Raw genomic sequence first — 16,950 nt, 5'->3', positions numbered from 1 at the left:
GTGGGAGGGACAAGCAGGGCTGTGCCCTCTGTGTCTGTGAGACTCTTTGTGACCGTAACTCCCATCTGCCTGCCTTGTCCATCCTTGCAGGACTTCGTGTCTGGGCTGTCCATCATCCTGCGGGGCACCATTGACGATCGCCTGAACTGGGCCTTCAACCTCTATGACCTGAACAAAGACGGCTGCATCACCAAAGAGGTGGGATGGGGGTGTCCAGGCTGGTCCCTAGGGCCAGCACAGGTCTGCACCCAGCAGGGACAAGGGCAGGACTCAGGGATGTTGGCTGAGGTCTGGAGGAGAGCTGGAGGGGTCAATATTTAATGAGCGCAGCTTTGCAAACAGGTCCCTCCTGGCCCCCTGGCACTGGTGTGTCTCTGGGGTGGAGGGTGGATGAGGGGTGTACTGCTTTGGGGGTCCATCACACATGCAGGCACACACATGGCCCCACGCCGTGCGCGGAGCCGGCAGGAACACACCTGAGCGCACCCCACAAGTCCTTTGGAAGCATCACGAACAGGGTGTGGGTTGGGGACCAGCTGGAGGCAGAGCCCCATGTCAACCCTGCAACCCCCTTCCCTCCAGGAAATGCTGGACATCATGAAGTCCATCTACGACATGATGGGCAAATACACCTACCCGGCCATGCGGGACGAAGCACCCCGGGAGCATGTGGAGAACTTCTTCCAGGTAAGCCGAGCACGTCCTGGGGGAGCAGAGCTCCAGCACGGAGCCAGTGGTGCCCAAAACCTGGCATGGTGCAGGAGAAAACACCCCACACTGGGGATGAAGCAGGGCTGTGCTGGAGCCAGGGAGAGAAAAGGCCATCCTGGTCCTGCCAGGTGCTTGGGGATGGCTGGGGCAGGGGTGTGCTGTGTCCAGGCCCTGCGGACCCGGGCAGGGGCTGCTGGGCCCTCCCTGGGGCTGGGGGTGTCCCTGCCATGCCCCCTGTGTTGTGCTTGTCTGCAGAAAATGGACCGAAACAAGGACGGCGTCGTGACAATCGAAGAGTTCCTGGAGTCCTGCCAGAAGGTAAAGCCACCAGCGGCTCTGCTCTGGGGCTGGGCCACCTCCCTGTCCCTTGGGGACCTCTGTCCCCCCATCACCCTCCTGGCAGAGAGCGGGTGAAGGCAGGGCTCCCAGGGGCAAGATTGGGGCTCTGCTTTGGGAACTGTATCTGTGGCAGCACCCCTGTGCAGATGAGGAGAGCTGTGCATCCCAGTAGGGCTTGGAAACCGCCTGTAATCCCTGAGGCTCTTGTCCCATCGGTCAGAGTCGCCATGAGGGTAAAGCCAGGTTTGGGGGGGAGCTGCGCAGATTGCTGTGCCATGCCCAACCTGCCCGCTTCCCACCTCCTCCCTGCAGGACGAGAACATCATGCGGTCCATGCAGCTCTTTGACAACGTGATTTAGTTCCTGGACCTGCCTCCAGCCGAGCTCTCCTGCCACTGGGCCCAGAACCTGCTTCTCTCTCGACTTTTCCTTCGAGCCTCCCCTCCGCCAGCTGCACCGACACCCCCACGGGAAGGGGCCTCCCTTTCTGGAGACGTGATCGGTGCAGGGATCTTCCCTTCCCCCTGGGGCAGCTCCGCTTTCCTCAGGGGATCCCAAGCAGGTGCTCCCGGACATCGGAGCATGGGCACAGCTGGCACGGGGCGAGCGTTTAGCCTGGATGGACCTCCCTGCACCTGTTCCTGGCAGGGAAGCCATAGCCTTGGGCTGTGATAGAGGCTTCCCCTGTGCACAGCACCCCATGCAGCCATGGCTCCCCCACCCCTGATCCTCCCCAGCTCCGGGAGCCCCCAGCACCAGCTCCAGCCCGAACCCTCCAGCGATGATGTCTAGAAACCAATAAAGTCTTGCAACAGGCACCAGCTCCTCAGCTTCCTCCCCTGCCCCGGACGTGTGCTGCCATGGGGAGCGTGTCTGGTGCGTTGGCCATGAGCCGCTGGCTGCCCTCCTTGCCCAGCCCCTGGGCCAGTGGGTGGGCAGAGGGGCCGTGCCTGGAGAAGGCAGCCGCATGGGCACTCAGGGTTCATTGCTGCACGAGCTGTGGGGAGCAGCCCCTGATCCCCGGGTGGGGCCCAGTTAGACCTAGGAGGCTCATCCTGACTTGGGGAGGGGGGAGACGAAAGGGACCCCAAGGTGCCTTCTTGTGGCACTGGTTGCACAGGATGGAGGATGCTGGGCTGGGAGGGGGAGCTGCATTCTCAACCCCTGTCGCTCGAGTTTGGGATGCTGGCACACAGGGGACCTCAGGGACCCACTTTGGGGCTCCGATGGAGAGACACCCTTCCCACCCACCCTGAGGGCATGGGGGAGGTGTGCTGGGCTCCAGCAGCCACCCTGGCCCTTGGGTCTCACAGCCATGGCTCCCGGCATCGTTTGCTGCTGACCTTCCCCTGCTCCCATGCCCCAACCCGTCCCAGCCCACCCGCTGCTGGCGGGGGTCAGGGAGTGAGCAATGTGGCAGAGAGGTGAGGAGAAAGTCAAGGCTGGGGACAGCCAGGGGTCATTGCTGTGCTGCCGGCGGGCTGGAGGCTCACCTTGGGGCAGGGTGGGCTCAGCCCCTTCTCCTGGTGCGGCCATGCCCCCGAGGTGAGAGCCTGCCTGAGGACCTCGGGGATGGAGCCAGCATCCTGGGGCTCCCCACATCTTTATCACCAACAGCTCCTCAGAGCTGGGTGTGTGTAGGCAGGCCCGTCCTGCCCACATAGCCCTCCAAGTCCTAGCTGGGGAAGTGATGCCCATGGGCTAATGAGCCCACACTAACCCCAGAAGCCCCTCTGTGCAATCCCACGGGCATTGGGAATGCACCCAGCCCCGGCAGCCTCGGCTCTGCTGCTCCAGCCTCCGCATCCTTAGCAGCCGAGGGCGGTCGGGGCTGGCCTGAGCTGTGGTGTCCGGGATCAATGGGGAAGGGGTGAGCAAGGCCAGTACCCATGCTGGGATGGGCCCCAGACCCAGGCTGAGCCCCTGGTGTCGGAGCTGTTAGAAACCCCCTGCCGGGGCCCTGAGCCAAAGCGACGGGGCTGCTCCCCAGCGGGACCATCCCTGGCCCAGCCCGTGCAGACGTGATGTGTTTTTTAGGTTCATTCAACACATTGTTCATCTCACAGTCCTGTTCCTGGGTTTGCCATGGGGCCGAGCTCCCACCTGCAGTCTCCCAAGGGTGGGAGGGCAGGTATCCCAATCCTTACTCCTCCTGTCTCCTTCTCCCCTGTCCTCCTCCACCCAGGCTCTCTGGGGTACCCACTGTCCCCTGCCACGCAGAGCAGATGCTGCCTCCTCCCTCACACTGCAGGTCGCATGGCGTGACCCCCAGCCCCGGGGCATGGTGACCCACAACCCGCTTGGCATCTCCAGTCTGTATATTTTGTATTATAACAATAATATGGGTTAAAAAAAAAAAAAAAGACAATAAAATCTAACCACAATCGCTATGCACACCACTGTTATCTCTTTGCCTCTGTCAGCTGTCTAGGGGGGCAGGGGACATAGGGGCTGAGGGTCTCTGCAGAGGGTTGGCAGACTTTTTGGGGTGCTGCAGCTGTAGGGTGCACTGCATGGGTGCTCTGGGAGGTTGCATGGGTGACAGGGTGTGCACTGGGCTGGCCAGGGTCCCGAACTGCCTGGCCTTGCCATTGATGGCCCCATAAATACAGTTTTTCCCCTGCTAAGAGGCTGCAGGCGTTAGGCTAACGAGGTCTTACACCAAGCATGTCAGGTCTCAGGAGCGGGGCTGTCAGGTGTGTTATCAGCTTGTCATGAGAGCTGCTGGGTGAAATGGAGCTTGGGACCAGGTGTCCCTTGTAAGGATGGGGTATTTAAGGCTGAGCTAACAGGAATATGCTCAGCTACCACCTTGAAGAGGTGGGTGTGGACTGGAAAGGGGTTTTTCTTAGGGACATGAACTGATGGGCAATCACTGGTCCTTGGAAAAATGGCTTGAAGCAAAACAAAGAGGAAAAAAGAAGCAGGTAAGTAAGAAAATGGCAGAAAAACAGGGTAATGGACCTGATGTGGGACAATGACACCCTCCAGCATTATGCAATCTGTGGTCCAGGAACTGAAAGCTTAATACAAAGAGCTGCCTGGAGACACAAACATTTTAAAAGGATGGGCTGTGGCTATGGAGGCAATTGCCATCCTTGGACTAGGAAAGTTGTGAGTCTGCTTTTTCCAAAGCCTCTGACTCCCCAGGGACCTCTTTAACCTGCTAGTGATCACCTGGGTCCATGTACAGCAGTACGAATAGGCCTGAGTGAATTTTCCCCTCTAACCACCCTTCCTGGCATACCCTGTCCCCTGAGAGCTCTGCTTGGCTGGTTGCTATTTTGGGCGATGCCATCCATGGGCTTGACTTGCTGTCTTATGGCATAGGGATGCTGTGAGCCACCGACAGGGTCCCTTGGGTCCCTCTCCTCAAGGTGAAAAGCAGAAAAGGAACTGGGGTGACAAGGGGAAAAAGGGTTCTGTGGGGCTCACTCAGCCTTCAAATGCTGCCATAATCTTTTGGCACCAAATGGGAATAGGTTCATGCAGTGACTGTTGCTGCTAGCTAGGGGGTGGGGGGGCGGCTGATCCCCTGGGAGCCAAAAAATAATCTCTGCTTAGCTTCCCTCCTAGGGCAGGCCCTCGGGGAAGGGGCTGAGGGCAGGGAGGATTGGCTCAGTTGCCCCACATGTGTCTTCAGCTTGTTATGGAGGTTGCTGTGTGAGGCAAGGTTTGGGACCAGGTGTCCCTTGTTAGGATGTGACATTTAAGGGGGGGTAACGGCAAAGTTGATGGGTGCTGAGAATGGAGGTAAGAGCTGATGGGTCCTTGGAAAAGGGCAGCCTTGTGTTGTTTCAAGCCATCTTTTTTCCCAGCTTTCAGAGGAAAAAAAGAATAGTTATGTGGGAAAACAGCTGTAGCCTGGGGCAGTGATTCACACCAGCATCCTGAATACTGCCTAGAAACACAACCATCTTGTACAAGGCTGAGCTCCTAACACTGGGGGAATTGTCACTGCAGGATTATTTTGGGATGATCAAAGCTGTGAGTGCGAGCCTGCTTCAGGGTCCCTTCTGACCTAGCAGCCAACTGTCCAACTCCACATACGGTGGTATGAGAGCACTGCGTGTTTTCCACCCAAATTCTGTGCATTTCTCCTCTCTAACCCTTCTGTAAAGTCTTGTTACATATTAATAAATTTAGCTATTTACTATTTAGGGGTAGCAGTACAATTGCTATTTTTGCTCTTTGAAAGCTTTAAATTGGATGTGATGGTAACTAGAGATGCTCCTTGGCCAGGGTCTCTGCTGCAGCTTCCTGAGCAGGGGTATAGATGGAGCCAGGAACACAGCCCTCTTAGGTTTCTCATCATGCCAAAACATCATCAGTAGAAATAAGCTTGAAGAGCAAGAAACAGACTTCAAAAATGCAAGGGAGGGCTTTGGGAAAGCTGAGTGAGCTGGGTAGCAGTGAACAGTGTCCAAATCTGCAGGGGATTTTTAATCAGAGCTTTCCTTAGGGGTTTTTTTTTTGTTTTTTTTTTCCCCCAGTTTTGGCTGAAATGTGATGTGGCTGCTGCGATGTCGGCAGGCTTTCTCCAGCCCTCCCTCGCAAGCCAGGGTTTCCAGCAGCTTTTTTGCTCCCTGGTTTCCTGTTAGCTGCCGTGGCCTCCGCAGCGCCGGGTGGGCTGGCAGGATTACCTCGCTGCCCCTCTCTGCAGAGCCCCCCGGGAGGCCGCCTGCCCAGCCCTGTGGTCCCGCTGGGGGCCCGCTGCTCCCAGCCCCACATGCTGCCATGCAGCTGGAGCTTCTCCCGGCGAGAAGCCAGCCGACCTCTGGCCCCTTCTCTGATTCACTGAGATGATCTCAGCTTCGCACTCCGTCCGTCAGCGTCCCTGAAGCCCCTTCCAAGCGTGGAAACATCTGCGAGTGCAGCATCAGCCGGGCTGTGCTAGGAGGGAGGGGGCGGCTGTACCCCATCCTGCGGCAGGGACCCTGCAGCTCGGTCTCCCATCCGCGCCGCGGCCCCCAGAGGCCCTGCTTAGCTTGCGGGGCCCTGACAGCGCCGCGAGAAGTAGGTCAGGCCTCAAGGGAGCCCGCGCTGCCTCCGGCCCCGCGCAGGCGCGGCTTCCGCGCGCTGCCCGCCGAGGCGCATGCGCAGAGCCGAAGTAAACACTCCACTTCCCACCCCCCACCCTGCCCCCCGCGCCGCTTCCCTACACAAAGACCACGGCGCATGCGCCCTCCCCCAGCCCGCACCTGCGTGCTGCCCCGCTGCCGCCTCGCCCCTGCCCCGGCGCCTTCTGCGCATGCGCCGCCGGCACCCACACGCTCCGCGCAGGCGCCCGGACCGGCCGCCGCCTCGCCCCTCCCCCCGCCGGCCTCCCGAGCAGGCGCAGTGCGTGCCCTCCCGCGCCCCGCGCATGCGCCCTGAGCCCGCGCCCCCTCCGCCCGCCCGCCCGCCCCCTGAGGTAACTCCCTCTCCTCAGTCCCTTGTTCCCGCTCGAGTGGCGCGGTCCCGGCAGCGCGGCGGGGGGGGCCGCTAGGCCGTGGCGGCCCCACGTCGTTCCTCCCCGCGGAGGTAGCAGCTTCCCTGGCCCCCGCGGCGGTTCCTCTGCGCGTCTCCGAGCGGGGCGGCTGCGGGCAGAGCGGTGCCGACCGGTTGGGGCCGGTTCCCCGCGCAGGCGCAGGGCCCCGTAAACAGGAAGCAGCGGCGGCCCGGAGCGGCGGAGACAAAGGGGTTGTGGAGAGAGCAGAGGAGGGACTCGGGTTGGCTCGGCTCGGCCCGGCCCAGCGAGCGGGGGTCCTGGCGGCGGGCGGCAGGATGGTGCAGAAGGAGGGGCAGGCGGCGCTGGAGGAGCCCCAAGGCAGCCCCAACCCGGCCGGAGTGCCCGGCGCTCCCTTAGAGCCGCCGGGCGCCGCCGCGGCGCCGGTCCCGGGGGGCGAGGAAACCGACACCGAGACGGAGACTGCGCTGGGCTCCCGCCGCTTCCTCTGCGGCGTCGTCGAAGGTAAGAGCTCTCGGAGGGGGGGTCTGGTATCCCGGGGGGACCGGGGGCGTGGAAGGACGGGTCTGTGTTCCGGGGGGGCGGGGGGCACCACGACCGGGAGAGTGGGGGTATTTGGAGGGGTCGGTATCTGTGGGAGACTGGGGGGGCGACGACACTGGTCTCAGCTGGCGCTGCTGTTCCCTGTCTCCTCCCCGGCCCAGCGCGACGCCCGGAGGAGCCCGCTCTGCGAGCAGGGTGGTGCGCGGTTCTTGGCCGGGGCTCCCTCCGCTAGAGAGGGCGGGGGGGAGCCGCGGCTCCCGGGCGGGGCTGCTGCCCCTGGGGCTTGTGCTGGAAGCGGCTCGCTAGCAGGGAGTGCCCTTTGATGGCAGCTGTTCGGCGGGGTGAGGGCAGGCCTGGCACCCCCAGCGGGCCGATGATTCCTAATGCAGGCTGAGGCAGTGCCGTGGCTCCCTCGCTAGTACGTGTCTAAAGGGGGAGGTAGGGGAGAGAGAGAAGAGCTACTGTGCGATTATCCCAGCTGTACATGCTCTTCCTGCGCGTGCCAGCGGCTCAGATTCGGTTTCCTGGGTAGGGAATAGGTGATCCATAGACATCTGTTCCAGAATTAATATTAAATGCTCCCTGGTCTCTAAAGTGTTGTAGCTTACCACAATTAAAATTGTGATGTAGAACAGTGTTCTTCTGTCTTTTGGCATAGCTGCAGCATTAAAAGGTTTAAATTGTTGCAGAAGCTGCAGAATAAAGGGACTCTTTTGTATTCCTACAGAATTTATCTGCATTTCTGACAGGTCAGTTAAGGTAGATGGTTGAAAGCCGGGAAGAAAAATGGTTTATTCCCAACATAACAGTTGGTTTAGACTTGTTCTAAATTCCTGCAGACTGCTATTATTTCTGTACCTATAATGAATCTCCAGTAGGGGAACAAAATGATTAACAGATGGAATGGAGAGGGAAACAGGCAGTTTATCAAAGTCAGTATCTTCATTGCTTGCAGAATACCTCTTGTTCATATCTTAAAAAGAAAAGACCATTTGGCTTCTGCAAATATCACTGTGTGAAGTGTGCTAGGCCCAGTTAATGCCTTTGTTTTTTAACACTTACTGGGGCTTAAATACAGTCAATATGGAGAGAGATGTCTTCACTTTAACAGACTTAATTCTGTGAAGATAGATGCTAAATTGAAAGTTTGGAGACAGGTAACAGTAAACAGAAATGCAGATTGTAACAGCATGTTTTCTCATGTTCCTGCTGATGCATCTTGACTGTGGATTACCTGTTTGTCCAGGTTTATATTGGAACCATTGCGTATACCATAATAATTTTTCCTGTCATCTTAGTTACATTGTTGATTGCCTCTATGTATATTTTGGTGCAGGTGTTCTTGACTGTACTGTGCATAAAACAAAGCAAGAAAATGGCTTCTGCCCAGTGAAGCAGTCTAACACTAGTTAGGCGTTACCAGTCTAACATTAATATGTGTACAGGAAAAAAGGGAATAGGGGAGTTTTTTAAAAAAAAAAAAAAACCAAACCCAAAAAACCAACCCAAACAAAAAACCCAACAACAACAACAGAAAAACAAACTGTTGTGGTGAATGAGGTAAAAGTAGTGGGTGAAAACATCTGTTTCTTTCGTGACTCAAGAGAATTATAGGGGTAAGAGGGATTAACTTCAGAAGAGTAGATAAATACTTAAACATAGTGCAGCGGTTAGCACAGACTAGAGGTATGGTGAGATTGAAGCAATGAGATGGAGGGTTTGTAGAAAATGGGCGGGGGGGGCGGGATTGGCCAAATACTGGGCGACAATACTGGGTGCGCACTCTAAGAATGTGAAGAGCTTATGGACAGGTATCAAATTCACTGTTTTGGGGAGTAATAAGATGTAAGAGAGTACTGGATGCAAAGCTTCAGTGCTCTGCCTCCAGGATGTCCTGGCTTTTAGTGATGGAGAGTGTGGTAACTGGGATGAGGTATTTGGCATGATCTGTTGACTTTGTGTTAACCTGACACATAGTCTTGCGGGAGTAATACAAAACCAGGTCGATTTTCAGTTGGACAGAAAGATCCAAGAATTGTCATCAACTGGTGACGTTAGTAATCTAAGAAATGTGGTGACAGATGGAAAAGTATCGCTTCAGATTACCATGTTCTCTTCAGTCTTATTTAATTAGTTTTTGTTATCTGATTTTCTTTTTTTTTTTTTATAGTAGGCCCCTGCTCTGCTTTAGGCTAGTAGGTCTGAAACAGTAGTATCATAGCTAAAGCAAAAGTTTTCTGAATGAATTATGAGACATAGGTGGTATTCATTAGTTATCGCAATATTTCATTCTTTTTGTGGGTTCTTGAGCTTCCTCCGGGCAGCATCAGTCAGAATTAGGTAACGCTAGTGAAAATGAGAAATTTGTCCTTGGTGAGATAAACTGGGAGGTTTTCATGCTGTGCAACGGCTGTCTTGTTTGTTCCTCTGTTTAACTGTCCTCCGTTTGTCACTTTGCGGTTTGTGAGGAGTAGCAGTTACTCGGCTTTGCCACTTCGTGGTGCCAATTAGTCTAAGATCAGTCTTTGAGAGACTAATTTTTAAAACTTGAGCCTGCTTTAAGCTTTTTAAAAGAGCTTGTTCACTTAACAGGTAACTGAAATACTTGTTAATAGATAGAAAATGCTTCCTTTGCATCAGTTTTGAGTTTGAAAGGTGGTAGGAGGGTGTTTTTGACCTCTGTGAGACCAAAGATTTACAGATTTACAGTGGTGAATAGCTCTGGAAATGATGATATTGTCTACCTTTTGAACTGGTGTTCTGTGGGGACTTGTGAGCTTTGTGTATTAGGAGCATCATTCATCGCTGAGTGGCCATGCTGTTTGAAAATAAGAGCTTATTAAATTTCAGTGTTATTTTAGTCTCTGGTCTTTGCACAGACTGCCAAGCTGAAGCTTTGTTTTGAAGTGCCCACTTGTGGTTGAACTGTTTGCACATAGGTCTAAGTGAATTTACTTGACTAAGAGTGCATTGAGAGTGCTTTTTAAAGTATTATGTTTCTAGAATGTAAGGATTAGATTTAAAGCCAGAAGTAGTTACAATTTCCATGGAATTCCATGACTTTGAATATACATTATTCTAAAATCACTTTTGTAGATGCTTTTATATAATTATTCAAAGATATAGTCTTAGCTTGTAAAGAAGTGGGAATTATAAAGTAAGGTACCAGCTGGTAAGTTGATTTTGATGAGAAGCCTATTAAACTGAACAAAAGGAATGAAATCCTAAGCATTTTGTTGACTCACTTGTGCATTTTTTTTTAATTACACATCATCTACCTCAGTATGTGTTTATATACTCTGTGTGTGTATTTAGCACTCTAATCTGTACCACTGTTAAGCATTTTTTAGCTCGTAAATATTTACAAGTGTCTTCAGTGTTCACATTACAATCAAATCTATTTTGTAGGTGTCTGGAGTGATAGTTTAATTAGGTTATGACTGTTCAGCCTGCTGTTATAATAATGCTGACTTGACTTGTCAAGGGCGTATGCTCAGGAATACAGTTTGGGTTCTGAAAATTAATTGCTTCCGTGGCCAAAATGATAAGACCTTAGATCATAAGAAATGAAATAAGTTAAATTGTATTTTAAATTTAGATTAGTTGCGGTTATTACACTTCCCTAATGCTGTCTAACTAGGTTGGGGTTTGTTTTTTCCCCCTTTCTGGTTTGGGAAGCTTTTTGATGAATGTAGCAGAAGAGGAAGAAAACAGTGGGTTGTAATGTAATGTTGCTTGGAGCAGGTATAGTCTAACATCTAACTGGATAACTTTAATCTTGTTTCCCGTAGGATTTTATGGAAGACCTTGGGTTATGGAACAGAGGAAAGAACTTTTTAGAAGGCAAGTCATGCTTCCTCTTACTGCAGCACATTCCATCACAGTACAATAATATTCTTCTACTTAAGCCTGAAAAGATTTATTATTCTAACCTAGAGTAGCTTTTTGCCCAATATCGATATTCTTGGGGGCTCATATTCACTTTTCCATCTTGCCTAAAACAAATTTGGCCAATATCACTTGTGCGTAAAGTTATTGTGACTTAATAGTATAACTCAATGTTCAATGAAGAAAAAAAAATCAGATCAAGTAAAACATAGAATTCCTGCATTTGTGGACTATTCTCCCAATGAAGGCTTTTTTCCAATGTTTATAGGCTTCAGAAGTGGGGACTAAATACATACCTGTATGCTCCAAAGGATGACTACAAGCACAGGATGTTCTGGCGAGAAATGTACTCTGTGGAGGAAGCGGGTAATTGCTTTTATTTCCCCTCTGTGTTTTCTATAAATAGACTTTCAAATGAATTGGTCATTACTACATATGCTTGTGTGTGTTTAATCACAGTAGCTGTTTCCAAAGGTGAGCGGAGACCTCTTCTTAGTACCCTGCAGATGTATTTAGTGGAGTTTTGGTACAAGCATGGATTTACTTCTTTTAACTATAACTCTACAGAAGATTTCTAAAACTGCTTTTAAGGCTTTGTCTTACAAGATTTACCTTTTTCCAGGGAAAGGTTGCTCAGAGTTATTCCTCTGGCTCTTGGACATCTGGGCCTTATTTTGAAGTAGATGTTGTTTGCTTCAGAAAAGAAAAAAGATTGATGAGCGAATAGCCCTTTTATGTGATTCATTAAGTGCTTGTCTCAATGAAAGCAGTACCAGTCAGAAAGGCAGCTTCTGACTATTTAGTCAGAACACAAAAGACCTGTTTAAGCTGGTGTGAGGCTTTTTATCCACCTCTGGCATTTATGGGATCTACAGTGTTTTATTAGCCTGTGGGGATTATCATTTTCCTTGGGTGAGGGGAAAAATGATACTCGAAATGAAATAATCCTTCTTGGAGGCCACTTTGAATCACTGCAGAAATAGAATATAAATGATACTGCAAGATAATTAAATATTCTGAAAAATCTCTTTATTCATTGTATGGAAGATTAAATTAAAAGTTTGTTTCTTAAAGCAACTACTTCTGCAGAGTGATGTTAAAAAAGCCCTTTTTCATGTGCCCCAAGCTTCAGTCATATGAATAGTATGTGAATCAGTGTCACACAGGGTGGTATTACTACATTGAATTGTCTCTTAGTATGTGTGACATACGCTGGAAAAGTGAGTAATAATTCTAGAACTGTTGGTGTGCATACTGTAAAAACAGACTACATCCACATTTGTCTTGCAACATTGAGATAAAGAGCATTTTTAAAGTCTTTTAAAAATTTTAACATGGAAAATAACAATACAAGGACAATTTGTTATATTCCTGTTGGCATAATTTCTGAGGACTCTTCCAAATAATTTGGTGCTCTTTGCTGTGTTAGTTTTAAGAAATTCCAGGAAACTTTTTTTTAATTATTGCAGCAGAGGCATCTGCATTTTATAATTTACTTATAATGATAGCTGAGGGTTTTTTTAAATTGTTGAATCTTTCTGAAATACTTGAATTTGATTTCCAGAGCAGTTAATGACTCTAATATCAGCTGCACGAGAACATGAAATAGAGTTCATCTATGCAATCTCACCTGGACTTGACATCACTTTCTCCAATCCTAAAGAGGTGTCCACACTGAAACGCAAGCTGGACCAGGTAAGTGTGATGCAAACTTACCACAGTTGCAGTGGTACTTAATTTGAAAACTTCAGTACCCTGCTCACTTTTGCAGCTTTTCACTAGCTGCTTTAGTGTTTTCAGCACTAGTGTTAGTCTGGATGCCTCTGAACAATTCCAGTTGACTACTTCAGGTTGCATTGCAGAAGTGGCCAGTGATACCTAGATTTAAAACAAAAAAGTCTCATCTTGTATTGGATCCTGAAGACTCTTCCTGGGAGCTTGTCTTCAGAGTAGTTTAGGGCATTGAAGCCCAGATGCATTTCTAAAGCAAGAACTCTTATCCACAATAAACACCTTCGGAGGCAGAGCTGACATACACATCTTCTTTGTTCTCATAATTGACTTCCTTCTTTTGTCCAAAAACTTAGAGAGTTAGCTTTTTTCCAGCTGTCTGTGAGATCAGCTTGGGATTGTTAAAACTGGAACAGATTGCAGGTCTTTAGAGGTCTAATCTTTGAGAATAGCAGAGCAGTGGGTCAGAGATAGGCATTCATTGTGAATAGATACCAATGTCCGTCTTGCCTCCCCTACCTTCTCTCCCTCATTCCTGCAGCTTTTCTTTTCAAAAATTCTACAGTTTGATTTTAAAAAAGAAATAAAAATAACTTAAAAAATTAAACCTTTGCTCTTGTCTCTTTTATTAGGTTTCCCAGTTTGGCTGCAGATCTTTTGCACTGCTGTTTGATGATATTGATCACAACATGTGTGCAGCAGACAAAGAAGTTTTCAGTTCCTTTGCTCATGCTCAAGTCTCGATCACAAATGAAATTTATCAATATCTAGGAGAACCAGACACATTCCTTTTCTGTCCTACAGGTAAAATGAGATGAATCATTTACTTCAGCCTTAAAGGAGGGGCCCTATTATCTTACTGGTTGGAAAGCTGGTTTAATATTTAATCACTGCTTTAAGGAGTATTTTGGGGTTGTTTGAAGAAATTGATTTATAAAGAAAGGTTCAAGTAATTCAAATATATGCAGAGGTTTTGCCAGATCTACACATCTCTGAAAGGCTTAATGCCAAGCAAAGAAGGCAGCTTGATAGAATGGTTCAAGAAGTTCCAACTGAAAATTAGGTTAAAGGAAGACTTCTGTTTGACTTGTATCAAAATCTTTTTGCTTCTTGATCTGGCTAGCTGTTAGTTTCTTAGAATTTTCTTAAAGTAGAGGTACAGCACAATCTGTGCTCACTTCTGTCATTGGTACCTGTTTTTAGTAAGATTACCCACTTTTACTAGTCACTGAGTTGCTTTATTTGTTAAAAAATAAGGTGACTTGTACTCGGGTCCAATCATTGCTTTTTAAAATTGTAAGCTTCCTTTAATAACTGTAAGAATAGTGTAAGGGAGAGAGAATCACTATGTTCAGTGGTGCGGATTGTTGCAAGGAAAATTCAGTTCAGTAGCAATGTTATCATCATTGCTAGTTTGTTTATCCCCTTACATAGTAGTAGTTTGGTTCTGTTGCAGACCGTTAATAGTTTTAGGTATTTGCACTTGTAATCAGTCTTAGGGTTTCTAGTTCTCTTACATATTGTCTGCTATAGCCTGCCGTTCTATTTATGGACTTTATTAGTTTTTTCCTAATTTTGACATTTGAACAATTTTAAATAAATTCTCTATCTTTCCTTTCTGGTGTTTATGCTGCGTATCATTCATAATGTCCTTTGTTTTAGACTTTTGGGCCTTTCTTGATTAATTTTATAGATGTTTCTCTTCTCAAATGGTAGTATTCTCTCAATGTGTTGATGGGACTGTTGGGTATGTTGTCACATGTGTGCATCCTTCTACTAACAGTGATGTTCTCTTTTCCTGTACAGAGTACTGTGGAACTTTTTGTTATCCAAATGTTGCCCAGTCACCATATTTACGGACTGTAGGAGAAAAGCTGCTTCCTGGCATTGAGGTGTTATGGACAGGTAAAAATTGTTTGGTGTGTTGGGGTGGTTTTTTTTGTTTTTTTTTTTTTTTTTAAATTCACTGTTAGTGTTAAAAATGACTTCTCACAAATATTTAGTAAAATAAACTGTCCAGCTACCTGGGGGTTGAATCTTCAACTATATGCAAAGCCCTCTGATTATCCTGTTTCCCTCTTAGGTCCGAAAGTTGTATCTAAAGACATTCCAGTAGAGTCCATTGAAGAAGTTTCTAAGATCATTAGGAGAGCACCAGTTATCTGGGATAACATTCATGCTAATGATTATGATCAAAAGAGGCTTTTTCTTGGGCCTTACAAAGGTCGGTCAACTGAGCTCATCCCTCGACTAAAGGGAGTTCTGACCAATCCAAACTGTGAATTTGAAGCCAATTATGTTGCTATTCACACGCTTGCAACCTGGTACAAGTCTAACATGAATGGAGTGAGAAAAGATGTGGTGATGAGTAAGTATATGTAACTGTTTGCTGGGGTCTATGCTTAACCATATAAGTCATACTGATTTTTTTTTTTTTATTCTAGCTTTTCCTTACCTAGTATTTTCTGTCCCATAAGTAAATGGCAGTTGCCTGAAAGATAATAAGCATCTAGATTATTTTATTGACTTCCTGGGTACTGTCTGTAGCACATGCTGTCAGAGAATTTCTTAGTCTTGAGAGGTATCTGTGGTTGTATAAAAAACACTCTCGGCAAGCAATTTTAATGCCCAAATTTGACATGAGTGTTGTAATAGAAGCAGTTCAGATCAAAAGAGAAACTCTGAATGCCAGAATATCTAATTTCTGCATACTGTTTCTGTGTTAATGCTGGTGGTGACCACAGATTTCCATTTTGTCTAATTAGGATGTAATGCTTTGTTCCTCTTGTGAAATAAGGCTGTTAGAGTTCTTGAATGCCTTGACTAATATGCCTTTTTTTTTAAATGAAACTTGCATGATAACTTTTTAAAACTTGTCTCTGTAGCTGATACTGAAGACAGTACAGTTTCTATCCAGATTAAATTGGAAAATGAGGGGAGCGATGAAGATATTGAAACAGATGTTCTCTACAGCCCACAGATGGCCCTGAAGCTGGCCTTAACGGAATGGTTGCAGGAATTTGGGGTACCTCAGCAATACAGCAGTGAGTCTGATTTGTTATTGTTCTGGGGTTGGTAGAAAAATAGGGTTAAATATTCACTACTTGCATTTAGATTAAAGCTATTTTACAGATCCTGGCAATTTGTATGCTTTTCACTTCAAAGTGTTTTCTGCCTTACTAATTGGGGAAACCTTAATAAAGAGAGAAGAATGCTTGGCATTCTGCAGTGTGCTTGTAGTGCCCCAACTGATCAGCAAAAGCAACTTTGTATGATCCTTTGGTGCTTATGATGCAAGACTGGAAAAAGTCTGGATCTTGCTAGTCCTAGTTGTTACTAGGCTTCCATGGGACCTGAGAGAATATGAAGAATAGTCTTTCTTTTGAAGTGGGTGTTAGATTATTGTAAACATTAGTTCTGTCCCAGAAGAGTCCATGTTCTTCCAGTTGTTTTAAGACAGCTTTATTTTTCTGAGTTTCTGTGTACAGAAATGTCGTGGTTCAGCCCCAGCCAGCAACTAAGCACCACGCAGCTGCTCGCTCACTCCCCCTACCCCGATGGGATGGGGGAGAGAATTGGAGGAGTAAGAGTGAGAAAACTCCTGGGTTGAGATAAGAACAGTTTAATAATTGAAATAAAGTAAAATAGTAATGCTAATAGTAACAGTATAATAATGATAATAATAATAATGATATACAAAGCAAGTGATGCACAATGCAATTGCTCACCACCCACCGACCGATACCCAGACAGTTCCTGAGCAGTGATCGCTGCTCCCTGGCCAACCCCCCCCCAGTTTATATACTGAGCATGACGTCATGTGGTATGGAATAGCTCTTTGGTCAGTTTGGATCAACTATTCTGGCTGTGCCCCCTCCCAGTTTCTTGTGTGCCTGGCAGAGCATGGGAAGCTGAAAAGTCCTTGACTAGCATAAGCAGTACTCAGCAACAACTAAAAACATCAGCGTGTTATCAACATTCTTCTCCTACTAAATCCAAAACACAGCACTATGCCTGCTACTAGGAAGAAAATTAACTCTATCCCAGCCGAAACCAGGACAAGAAAACAGCTGGGTTCCTTCCAGCATTGTACACCCTTCTTGTAGCAATGGGACCTTGGGATCTGAGGTGAAATCTTCTTTTCTCAAATGTGGGTTTGAGGTGGTCAGAATGCCCTTCTCTGATAACTGGGGGTGGAATGGAAGAACCTCTTCTGTATCAGTGCAGAGTTGGGAGGAGTTATCCTTTTGAACTGCTGTAGGATTTTGGATCTTTCTCAAACTCAGGTG

The 16,950-nt window shown here is 48.3% G+C and overlaps 2 protein-coding genes across 6 annotated transcripts in view; both read left to right on the top strand.

The window, feature by feature from the left end:
* Positions 1-1,410, top strand: part of KCNIP2 (potassium voltage-gated channel interacting protein 2) — a 45,117-nt gene extending 43,707 nt beyond the window's left edge. For all 5 annotated transcript variants that reach the window (XM_075717365.1, XM_075717364.1, XM_075717362.1 and 2 more), the window contains 4 exons: positions 91-198; positions 583-687; positions 967-1,029; positions 1,363-1,410. In XM_075717365.1, the coding sequence (XP_075573480.1) occupies positions 91-198; positions 583-687; positions 967-1,029; positions 1,363-1,410 (324 nt within the window). The remainder of the gene's footprint in view (positions 1-90; positions 199-582; positions 688-966; positions 1,030-1,362) is intronic.
* Positions 1,411-6,816: 5,406 nt separating this feature from the next.
* OGA (O-GlcNAcase) overlaps positions 6,817-16,950 on the top strand; it is a 457,590-nt gene continuing 447,456 nt past the window's right edge. The window contains exons 1-8 of the mRNA XM_075717662.1: positions 6,817-7,003; positions 10,834-10,885; positions 11,199-11,296; positions 12,495-12,625; positions 13,294-13,465; positions 14,468-14,566; positions 14,745-15,029; positions 15,547-15,705. Of these exons, the coding sequence (XP_075573777.1) occupies positions 6,817-7,003; positions 10,834-10,885; positions 11,199-11,296; positions 12,495-12,625; positions 13,294-13,465; positions 14,468-14,566; positions 14,745-15,029; positions 15,547-15,705 (1,183 nt within the window). The remainder of the gene's footprint in view (positions 7,004-10,833; positions 10,886-11,198; positions 11,297-12,494; positions 12,626-13,293; positions 13,466-14,467; positions 14,567-14,744; positions 15,030-15,546; positions 15,706-16,950) is intronic.

This window comes from Pelecanus crispus, chromosome 10 (assembly GCF_030463565.1).
Source record: "Pelecanus crispus isolate bPelCri1 chromosome 10, bPelCri1.pri, whole genome shotgun sequence".
In the NCBI taxonomy this organism is placed as follows: Eukaryota; Metazoa; Chordata; class Aves; order Pelecaniformes; family Pelecanidae; genus Pelecanus; species Pelecanus crispus.
Note: the sequence above shows the minus strand (reverse complement) of the source record. Positions and strands in the feature narration are given on the sequence as shown.